Genomic DNA, 12,059 nt, shown 5'->3' with positions numbered 1-12,059 from the left:
TTTATTGTTACAGGAAGCTCTCATCATGGCCAGCATGGACCACCCACACCTGGTGAGACTCCTGGGTGTCTGCTTGAGCCCGACCATTCAACTAGTCACTCAGCTGATGCCTCATGGCTGCCTGCTGGATTATGTTCATGAACATAAGGATAATATTGGCTCCCAGCTTCTGCTAAACTGGTGTGTCCAAATAGCTAAGGTATGTAGTTCTTGCTGTTCTTTTTTCTGTCGTTTTCATAACTAACTGAAAAATACAACATACAAAAAAAAAAGGTAAAAAAATATATTGTTTGGGTGTTCTGGTTTTTGTCTGTGGGCTTTTTTCAGGCATGTTTTTTTTTTTCAAGAAAGCTGAGTAGTTCTTGAAATGCACACTGGTTTGGCTGCGTACAGTATTATAGGCTTCGTACAGTATTATAGTTTACTTGTTAATGTGTAAACCAAAGTGTTTTTCTTGACTGTTTTTCCAGCTTTGTGTTACCGGGGGTCCTTCAGGGGGAAAGAAAAAGGTGGGGGAAGAAGCCCCCGTGTGACATCTGGGGCTGAGTACAGAATGATTTTGCAGCCTCTTCTACTGTTCACTATTCATAGATACTGATTTAACCTGATTGGAGTTTTCAGCCTTTCTGAATCTGCATTGCCAGTTAAAATCTGATATGCCATCAATTGTCTGCCCCCACACTGCCAAGAAGATAAATATTCACTTCATGTCACTCCTTTGGGAACCACCACGGTTCTGCTGTGTTTAAGACCTATCACAACAGCTGAGGCTGGAGGGTAATATTGCTCGTCTCTGCAGAATGGGAAATCTCAGGGGCTGGATCCTGCTTTGCTTGCTGTGGCGCAATGCTCTCTGCCTTCCTGTGGGGTTTTAGGAGCAAGAGTGAAGCCGTTATCGTTCATATACAGACTGCACTTCAGCTGAGATGGAACACAGTACAGGTCATAAATGCAGCCCTAATGTAATCCTCGTGCAATGTTTTACCTGTGTTTTCAGGTATGTTCAGGTATTCAGTGTTGTGCTAAGAACAAGTTACTGGTAACCAGTTGCAAAGAGTAACAAGATCTGGGAGTGTAGAGGGGCCACAGATTTTATCCATTTTAAAGGCTCTTTTGTGCAACCAGAGTTGTGGAGAACGGCGTTACTACGAATGAGTATCTGGAACCCCCTTTTTATTTATTTAGAAGTTATTTAAAGTTTTAGATAGATTATTTTGGTGAAAATGCTTGTGACATACAAATGTGTGCCACAGACTGCTCTCTTGTATTAAATCTGGAGCCTTAAGTGAATTTGCTACATCTATTACACAATCTTAATTCAAGTTGTAATGTTAAGCTTTTAGCACTGGAGAGAAACCTGGAGACTCAGCAGTTGTTTTGCTGGAGTGAATTGCAGCCATCGAGTAAACATTCACTTATTTTAAAAACTTAAACGCAAAATATTTTCTTACAAAAGTAAGAACATTGAGAAACTCAGCTAGACCTGAATTTTTGTACAAGGAGAGGAGGAATTTGAGGTTCATCATCAATAGGGACTATCTTCTTTCCAGGATCAGATCATTTGTCAAACCTGCCTGAAGGTGACAGTAGATGACCAGAATGCTGGGCAGGGGCATTGATCCATAGGTGGAGGGAATCCCAAACCCACATTCTGATGTTGCAGTGTTTTGTTGGTGTGTTAATATCTGCAATTCTGCTGTGCTGTGGAGGTAAAGCAGCCAGAGTTGCATGGAATATTGGAACGCATTGATGGGGGTTGCCTGTATCTGGAGATTTGCAAACGTTTATTTAGGGCTGTTATCAGACCGAGGAAGGTGGGGGAGAAAATACATGTTCCTGTTTGAGTCTTTTCTCTCAACACAACCTCCTTCCCATCTGTTCTCCACTCTCTTGATTGATAGTGGTTGTTATTATTTATTACAAAACGTTTACACAGTGGCATACGTGAAAAGATAATCCACCTTTATTTTCAGTTTATGCATACAGATGGCCATTGACTCATTGAACTAATAGCTGTACTTGCTTTGCTGTGGACTTCATGTGGGCAGCTGATTTAGTGAAGCAAATAGCCTGATGCATAGTCGAGGCTTACAGAGCTGATAGATCTGTGGGAGGGTCTGTGAAAGGCAGGTCATGGTTTTCCCATGGTGATTCTGACCAAAGTGAAATGGGTTCTAAACTGATTTCCATTGCAAATGGTTTCAGCATAACATAGGGATTGGATTTAGGTACACTCATTTGAAAATCATTGCCTGCCATTTTTCTTGATCACCGTGTGATGTGGGAGGAGAAGATGAAGTATTACAGATATATGAGTTCTGAGATGGTGGGTAACAAAGCAGTGCAAAGAAGTGGTATCATATGCGTAATATTAACTGATGAAGTGTCAAGAAGAGAAAGAGAGTTTCTTTATAACAGAAAGTGGCCTATTATTGAGGGAAAGTTTAGTGACGTTTAGTCAGTTTATTGAAGTTTAATTAAATTAATCTTCTTCTGCATCACAATAATCTTGAGGTTAATTTTGCCTTGGCCTCACATTATATCATGAAGCTCATCCACTTGGCTACCCATAAAGGGGACAGCAGCAAGTGACTGTTTGGTTGAAAGAAATGCACTAGTTGGTATATACGGCTGGCCTGTTAACTCTGGGCCATCGCACTTTGTCTGGATTATTTTCTCCTCTGTTTCTCTATGTGTCTCCTTCCCTTCTCTTATTTTTACCGCAGTCGTTGGTACAGGGCTTGGAGAGAATCAGTGCACACCTGACAGGGAGTTCTGCGTTTTGCAGCTTTTGCATGCGTATCAGTGGTGTGTAGTAGGGGATGGCTTGTTGTAGCTGAGAAGGTCACCGCAAGTACTGACTACGTGCGTACTGACGTAGTGCAATCCTATTGCGGAAGTGGACTCCAAAGAATAAAAATATACCATTACCTCTTTGTTTTTTTCTTGTCTTTAGAGACCTTGAATAACAGTTGTCTGTTGAAAATATTCCCTGTCAGGTTGCATCTATGCATAAAGATACGTGTCTTAATTATTATATAGGAAGCTAACAGTGAAGAGAGGAAAGAGGTAGGGACAAATGAGGCTGTGCACACCACATAATGTGTAAGAGTAATGCAGATGTTGCACAGTTTTCTGCATTGCATTGTGCTTTCTGATAGGGTACAGAAATGCCTATTCCCTTGCTTATCTCTCAGACTGTAACATCGATTGGGGCGAGGAAACATACACAAGAAAGTATTTTAGAACTGGTAGGAAGAATAATCTTTGAGATCACCAGACAAGGAGTCCCTTTATTCCAAAAAGTGGAATAAACATGCTAGTCCCCTGCTAGCAGCAGGGGAGTAGTAATACTTGTTTTCCACTCATCTGTCACATTTAACAGTGACTAGGAATCAGTCTGCAGCCTGCAAATAGGAAGGATTCAATTTGCCTACAAATAGACTGGTCTCCAGAGGAATGAACGCAGAAGGTGGCTATTGCGTCGAGCACAAGTTGCCATTTGCTGCGGGAAGGGTCTGTGTATCCCACATACCTGTGTCCACTGTGCTCACATTTCAGGCTCTGCCATATGGCTTGAGAATGTCTCTCCACGTCTTGCTTTTCTAGGCTTTTGGGAATGATTGGTTGTGTCATTCTGAAAGCTACCAAAAACGTGAATAGCAATGTAATAAGAGGCAAAAATGATCAGCGACCTTCCAGTCCTATTCCCTGCTGCCTGAAGCAGCTTCTGGTGTCTTTTGTTAGATACCTCTTCCTGCCCTCACCTTCCCTCTTTTTACGGTGAGAATTTTCCCCGAACAAGAAGAGGACTGAAGAAATTGGAAATGCCTCAATTCTGAAGTTCAGGCTGATTTTTACGAATCGTTTAAAATCAAGTTGCTGCTGCAATACCGTTCCTCCCTACTGCGCTTTTCTCCATCTGCCAATGTGCAGGCATTTATTTATCGAAGTCATTGCTTCAGAGTTCACTTGTTCTGCCAGCCTGTTCATTTCCATATGTCTCTGCTTCTGTACAACTAGATGCAAAAACTAGTTAAGCGCTATGCCTGGTTGCCAACCTGCATATGGCTCTGGAGATCATTTCTGAAGGTTGACAATAGGGCAGTTATTAAGTATTATCTACTGCCAATTGAAAAAAGCTTGGATGCTTTTTCTTTTTGCTTATACAGATTGTGTTGAATTTATTCCGACTGTTATATCATTGTAGGGTAATTGTGTTCTCCTTCCAGAAGCTTTAGCTTCTTATTTTATGGATGAAAGTTATAAAAATAGAGTAGCCCCCAAGCGTTCTGCATAAAACATGGTTGTTAGACAGCAGCTGTGTCTAAGGGGGTTTTTCCTTTCTGCTTTGCAGATACACAAGGCATCTCCCTGTATCTCACTTCTATGTGTACTGTATTGCTTAGGGACTGAATGTTTAACCTTTTAGCTCTGAGTTCAGCTCAGCAATTTTATGTGAAGTTTGATGTCCAGTAAAGCAGTAAACTATGCTCACGTATCAAGATACTTCCCAGAATGGGAGCAAGAGTGACAGGCTTGGTGACCTTAGGGTACAGAAGGATCAAATAATGCTTTGTGGATGTCCATAGTGTTGGCTACTTGAGAAACGGATTGAGAATCAAATTCTAGGCATGAGCTTAGAAGTGAATTCTCAGTAGGTGAATTATGTCCTTGTCAGCCAGTCCATGATATGGATGTTAATCAAGAGGATTTAACCCTAACAAAAAAAAAGGTATGGTATGCATTGATATTTCAATGTGCTTGATATAATTTCTCACGGTAAGGGCTGCCTAAACACACTCCCTGGCAACTCGGAGGTGCGGAAGTTAGGACGTTCTTATGGAAATGCATTCAAGAAGGGAAGAAACATCTTACGGTTTCTAGTCAGAGTTGGTTACGCTCTGCCACTAGTTGAGGTTAACTAAAAGGCACCTGTATCTGAGGCCATATGTTCTCACTGTTACTCTAGGAGAAAAATTAGCCTGAGTCCTGTTGGAATTATTACTGTGGGCCTTTGTGCTATGCTAGGCTCACCCTCTGTCTCTCTCAAGGGCATACAGAAATGCAGTTTTGCTTCTATAACGTTGCATACAACACTTGCTAAAACCTACGTAGAAGTTCAGCCCAGGCAGCCCCATCTACTGTTTTACTGTTTTTTTCTGGTTCAGTTACGGTTTCATTCCGCTGCTGTTGATTCGCATTACATCTCCACCAGTTTTGCTGAGCAGTGTTCGAATGCAGAGGAACTTTTACTGCCCCAAAGAAGACAAGGCAGAGGAAGAGTGAGAAAGGAAGCAGTCTTCCTAAAACAAAGCAGCTTGCCTACGATCACCTAGCCTGTGGAGGAAAGCTCATCTCTCCTGGGTCTTAGCCGGTGCCCCATTCTGTTCTGCCCTGTATCCCCCAGGGCTGCCAGACGTGTGTTTTTTTGCGTTCTGAACAATACTAATTCATTCACAACCCCTCAGAATACTAATGAGGTAAAGCAGAAGTAGGTTGATACAGTGGAAAGTCATGAAAGGAAAATCAAGTACTTCAGGGGATTACTTTTTATACCTTTTCAATGTAAAATAATTCTCAAATTACCTTAACTAAAGCCCTGCACGGCATCAGTTACCCAGGTATGCAGGAAAACAATGTTTGAAAACTCTCCAGGAAACAAAAAAGAGAGAGGAACTCGGATCGAATTTTAATGAAACAGATGCATGTCTTCAGGTCGTTTGAGTATTATTCCATCACACTTGCAGTCCTTGCTCACTCTAAGGATTCCCTGCCAGCAGTGCAGATCTGCAGCTGGGAGTGTCCTGGAGCCATCAAACCCAAGGTGCTTGCAAAGCCTCCTTACGGCTTCTTTCTGCCGCCTTGTTCTCGCTCCCTTTTAGCTGGTTCATATGACAGGGCTCAGTGCCCTTCTGCAGTTCTCTTGGCAAAAAGGAGGGCATGTCCTCTGCCTGCTCCTGCAGTCTCTCTCCATGCCAGGCTTTTCAGAAAGCCCTATTTTATTACTGCCAGGGCAGTGCTTCTCAACTGGATGTAAATGCACAGGCTATGTGAGATTCAAAGGATCTGTGTTGATTTATGCAACTGAGAAGCTGACCCAGAAGCTGGTACATCTCTCACTTCACATCCTAAATTAAATGGGTTTCAGCCTGCGCTCCTCATGTCTGGAGTGAGAGAGGCTCTGAGCAGGGAAGGCCGGAGGCAAGTGCGGTCCCCTTGGCTGCACTGTGAGGTGGGAAGCCTCTCTCCTCCATCAAGACTTGATGGATTAGGAATGACTTGTTAAAGACAGGTTTTGTTATTCTGCTACAGATGGGATGAGAGAGAAGCTGTGTGAAGTGGGAGGAATTGGGGGTGACTGGACAGGCTGGGAAGAGGTGGAGGATAGTGGCTGTGGTTCAAGGTCTTTCTTTTTCATTAAACTAGCCTAACCTACAGCTCAGTGACTATTCCATCATGGAGTGAACAAAGGAGCTTAATGACAGTCATCTATCAGCTGTCCACATTTTAAGCTTCAAGATGTCTCTATTCCCAGAGCTCCTTGCCATGACAAGGCTAATTGTATAATTATAATGCTATACCAACCCCTCCTGACGTGCTCACACTGGCAAGGACCAGGGCTAAGGGCTGTGATAATTATCACTGCAAGCAAGTACATTAGCATAAATGTAGTTTACTAATGGGGCTACTCTATTAGGAAGTGCAGCGTATAGAAGAGTAGGATCTAAACCAAGAGCTATGAAATTAAAGCCATATTGAAACAAGGATTTAATTGTGTGTGGAGGAGCAAAATCAAAATAGGTGGGGAAAGTATCATTTTATTCTCCAGAATCCGTCTGTGCAGTTTGCTTTTCTTATTCCTATTCATCATCACTATTTTATTCACAAAGCTTGGAAATCCACAGGTGGCAGTTATAAATGAAGGACCCTTTTTCTGGCATCGCCGGAGAGCTCTCACAGAATGAGGGTATGCCATCAAGTCTCAGAGGGGAATTACCCCACTTTGCCCATACCCAGGTACTGTTTTGGTGCCCTGCTGGACAGCTTCTTGGGTTATAAAGGTTCATATGAGAAGCTCTTGCACCAAAAATCAGGTGGATCTTGCAGAATTCTGCATCCTAGCTTTTAACTTTTAAGTAGTAGAAGGGGACAGATTTCTTTTGGGCTGTGGTTAACTGGACTTTCTTGGGCTTTTGTGAGACACTGAAGACATTTCTTTTGATCCTCTCAGATATTAAGGTATTTTTTTTCCATCCAAGGCAAGGCAGGGAATAAATGTTAGGACTTTAGCCATCGTGTCTGATCTGCCATGGTCAGATCAACATGGGCACACAGAATGTAGCCTATTGCTAGTATATTGAGACATAGGACCGGGGCCTGGTGACTCTTTCCTTGACTGTTTCTTGCTGTGGCTCAAAATAATTCTCCAAATAAATCAGGGAATTGAATCCTATTAAAAATTATGTCACCATCTCTGTGCTTTGCGTGTTTCCTTGGCAGGTACAGTATTCCATATTTTCCTGCATAGTTGTGTACCTATTTATGGAGACTTCCATGCAGCTTCCCAGCCCTTCCTTCACCTATCATTCCACCTGGAGTATTGAACTGGTCTAGTAACTTCTTTATCTTTTCTACCAAACCCAGTTGTTCACAGGAGTCACTTTCTATGAAAAGCATTAAAATGAAGAAACGCACAATAAAATTCACCAACTTAAATGTGAAACAAGTTTTTTTCCTTTCTTTCTTTCTCCTTTCATCTCATGCTGACTGTCCATTCACAAAATTCACACTCTTTCTTTCTCTGTAATTTTGTCCTTTGCCTTTTCTACTTCTGTCTTTCCTGTACTTTTACAGTGTTTTGTGTTGACCTCTGTTACCTGATGCTCTTCCTTCAGCGTTGTCATTTCTCCTTCATTCTCATGCTCTGGCTGCTTGGCTCCCTCTAGCTCGTGCCCATTCAATGCTCTGAAAGAGAGCAGGAGCATCATGTCTGCCACCCACCAGAGTTTTTATGTTGTGTCTCATTACAGGGTTTGGAGAGGACCTCAATTTCCTCATTTCTGTCATAATAACACATTTGGTTTTGAGGGTTTTAATACCGGCTAACTGATGACTGCATGAACCTTGTGTGCTGTTCTAGTTTGTCGGGGAGGGATGTTTGAATCTGGAAGATTGCATCAGAACCACAAGAATGAAAATGTAAGATTGGCTTTCTATAAAAATTATAGAGATATCTTTCTTCCAGCTTTGTGTTCTGACCTCTGATTCTCCAAGGCTCTTCTGCATGCTATAATAACCTCAATATGAGAGTCTTTGAGTTGTTTATGGTCTTTAGCGTGTGTGTATTTGGCCATTAGCTCCAGAGCTGGGTGGAATGACTCAACCTTTGAAGGTGACTATCTCTCTCCACTGACTATGCTGTCTAGAAGACAAGCGTAGGCTAACCTTGTAGCTTTCTGACAGCTTAATTTACAGATGAATAAACGTGAAGGGTGCGGGTGATGACAAGGACACACAGGGAATCTGGGACAAAGCAGGTACTGGAGAACTAAGCTAAGGTCAGAACTACTAACACAGCTGTGGTTGGATTTCTTTTCTGCACAGTATGGTACTTACTGTGTTAGAGAGCTGTACCCTTCTGTACCGCATAAGGTCCTGCGAGCAGGGCTGTTAACTTGCTTTCAGCTTGTCGGTGACCGGGAGAGGCTTATAGTGAGTAGTAATCATTCCTTCTCCAGTCTTAATCTGACAAGTCCTGGATTATGTAGGCTTCCTCTTCCCTCCCCCCCCCCAAAAAACAGTGTTCCCAAAAACAATTCCATGGTTCATGGTTGATAGGAAAAAAAAGCGAAGAGGAAGATTTTTCAGTCAATTACAAATCACATCAGCCTTTGCAAAGGAAGAGAAATGAGTAATTTATTTCAGAGAGATACGCAATTTGTTGTTTTGTTAAATGAAAGGTGCACTTAGCACTGACATTTTTAGGGTCTCTGATATTGGGGACCAGACAACCACAGGCTACAAAAGCCCTGGAGGATGGCTTTGCCTGAACATACCAGCATTCTCTTCAAGTACGCTGAGCGGCACTGGGGGGGAAAAAAAAAAAAAATTAGATTTTTCCTAGCAGTCCCCAACAGACTGGCTTGGAAAAGCATTATTGAAAACCACTCCTAAATCAAATTCAAGATATTATAGGAGCACCTACTAGGGTCTGTCAGGATTTCCATTATAAGCCCATATTTTTCAGGTTTATAACTCAACCATAAAATTCTGCTCTGGACTGTGACTTGGCATAAAATGTTTCAGCCCAAAGCATTTTTTTTTATTATTATTATTCAAGAAATATATGTATTTGGCTATTTTTAAGTTGCTGGAGTTCAGAAACAAAAGCTGGATTTCTTTCTATATATACCTATAAATTAAAATGCTTTTTCCTCTAGTGAATGCCTGCCTTTCAACACTGTATTTTATAACATAATTTATCCTGCTTGAATAACTACAAAAAATGGATGGCCAAGGCATCGGTGTTTAAAGTTAGGATCCCTCGCATTTTTACAGAGTACCACAGTATGCACATGCCCCACAAAAGCCTGCTCCCAAAGCCACGTTAAGAGTCTTCAGGAAACTCTGCAAGGCCGCTTGCAAAAGGTTCTGGGGCTCTAAAGGATGTGCCCATATCTGAGCAGAGCTTAGCTTTCATGATTAGCTAGATCTCCAAGTTCTCCTGTGCAATCCAATGCTCAGGCATAAATCCAGTAACCTTTTGTACAAGAAAAAAGATCTGGCCTGTTGAGAAGGAAAGGAGGTGCTCAGCAGAAGCTGTTCCAAATGAGGGCTGTGGTCAGTAAGTTTGAAATCAAAACTAGCAGATGTCTATTAGCAGAAGAGCTACCAACCATGCGCCTAATCCAGATGTATCTTAAAAAAGCCAAAACTGCCCACTCCCCATGGATAACTGCTTCTCTGTCCAAGTGGGAGCCAGGAGTAGCAGTGGACTGAAGCCTGTTGTCTCCTTGTCCTAGCGTGACTTGCTGTATCAGGGGCCCGTGAAAAAACTACAAAAACAGTGTCCACTTGATACCCTTTTAGGAAACCTTGCAGAGCTATGTCTCAAGCCATAAATGAGACCTGAAGATTGCACCTTACATCCTGGTACTTTGTTGGTACATCCTAAAGTAGAATTTTACAGAAACACTGGAATGGGATACGTGACAGAAAATCTACTGAAACTGAGTACCCCTGAGACGCAGCAATGAATACACCTGCAGCAGTGAACAGCAGTCAGTTAAACAGCTCCTCAATAAACTGGGGATAGAAGGGCAGCATAGCTGAAAGAATACGCTTCCTGGGGATGCTATGTAATTCTCTGTGTGTGCTCCTGTGCGATGCAGAAGACCAAGGTGAGTCTGCTTAATGAAATGGGAGAGGGGAGAGGGCAGTTCCAAGAGGCTGCTGGCACTGTTTCAGGTGCCATGCCAGCCCTCAAACCCACAGGGTCATCTGGCAGTCAGGTGTCATTAGTCAACACTCGCCCGCTTTCCCATATCCCATCTGTTTCTGTCCAGCCTGTTTGTGCAAATTAGCTCTCAGTATGCAGCAGTTCTCACTGTGGTTTGGTTTTCTTTCTTCATCCTGTGACCTTCCTGCTTCTGTAAACTTCACCCTTGTCTGTGGGCTAGAGTAATATCCTCACTGCTTCTATTTTTAATTACTAACTGTCTGTGTTAGCAAACAAACAGAGGGGATCATATCCCACACAGTGCATGACTTAAAACTGAAGTCCTGCCAACACATTAGTATCTTACGATTAGAGGGGAAATAGGATTGGGTTATGTATCCCATGAAGAATACTGAGAATTAAAAGAATGCATTGCCCTGAACTGAAGCAGTTCTGAACACTTCTGATTTTTCCAAGTGAAGACATTTTCCCAAGGCCTTTGGATTTATGCTACCTATTAAAAAAAAAAAAAACCCAACAAATTATTTTGAAAAAAAAAATATAGCTAACATTCATAAACTTTTTTTTTTTCAAAATGGTATTTTGTCAGGTTGTTTCACACACATAATCAGTCTGTTGTAGAGAAGGTAACTTTATTTTTCAAAAAAAAAATTTGACCAACCTTTCCTAGGAACTTGTGTATATAACAAAAATGCTATACCATAATACAATTTGGTTTTGTGTTTAGGCTCAACTTGCGTTACTTGCATCATGAATTCTTTTACATAGGGACTTTCCTACAGCAATGTCTCCCATGTCAGCATTCGGTAATCTAATCCAAATCGCATGATAGCCTGGTATAGTAGATGGGGAGAGAGAAATTACATGTAAGCTACCAGAAGGGGACCTGAAAAGGCAGAAAGTACATGAATTTCCATATGTTTGGGAGTGGAGATAGTTTAAGAGTGAGGTGTCAGTGAAGGAGGAGTTTGACATTGTGAGTAGACTGGAACAGTGCAGTGCAACACTGTGGAAGATAGGTGACTGATTTTAAGTTAAGGTTTTTGGAGGTAGCACAAACAAAAACATGCTGCCATGCTTTCCTGATTCATGGGAATCACTGTGTCAACTTAGACTGCCGGCATGCGTGGTGTAGCACACAGAACTATCTTGGTGGTGCCCCCTGAGAGCGGGTGACGCTGGGATCCCTGCGTATCACCTTTACATGCACCACTGGTTCTCTTGGTGAGATACCTTCATGTAGAGTCCTGTTCTGTGTGTGCTGGCATGCTGCTGCCTATATATGTGTGTGTGATAAGTCATACACGAACTTTGCAGGTCTGTGATGTGAAGCCATTGGGATTTGGCCACAGTCATTTCTGAGTGTTGTACTTAAAGCAGCTTAACTTGGAGTCATCTCACCCTGTGCTTTCCTTTATCATCGTTGCACTCCCCTGTCATGCTTGGGCGCTCTCACAGTGGTAATGTCTTCCCACCTAGCAGCCCTAATACGCATCTGCTAAGCGGGGGAATATCATTGTCCTACTAGATGAGGAATTGCAGAGTCAAAAGACCAAGTGATGTGTCAGGACTCTGAGGTTGGAGCAGATGTCTTATT

The 12,059-nt window shown here is 42.3% G+C and overlaps 1 protein-coding gene across 8 annotated transcripts in view; it reads left to right on the top strand.

Moving 5' to 3' along the window:
- ERBB4 (erb-b2 receptor tyrosine kinase 4) overlaps window positions 1–12,059 on the top strand; it is a 640,083-nt gene that overhangs the window by 535,721 nt on the left and 92,303 nt on the right. For all 8 annotated transcript variants that reach the window (XM_042783933.1, XM_042783931.1, XM_042783930.1 and 5 more), the window contains exon 20: window positions 14–199. In XM_042783933.1, coding sequence (XP_042639867.1) covers window positions 14–199 — 186 coding nt within the window. The remainder of the gene's footprint in view (window positions 1–13; window positions 200–12,059) is intronic.

The sequence above is a fragment of the Tyto alba genome, unplaced genomic scaffold, assembly GCF_018691265.1.
Source record: "Tyto alba isolate M040663 unplaced genomic scaffold, T.alba_DEE_v4.0 Super-Scaffold_7, whole genome shotgun sequence".
Taxonomy (NCBI): domain Eukaryota; kingdom Metazoa; phylum Chordata; class Aves; order Strigiformes; family Tytonidae; genus Tyto; species Tyto alba.
Note: the sequence above shows the minus strand (reverse complement) of the source record. Positions and strands in the feature narration are given on the sequence as shown.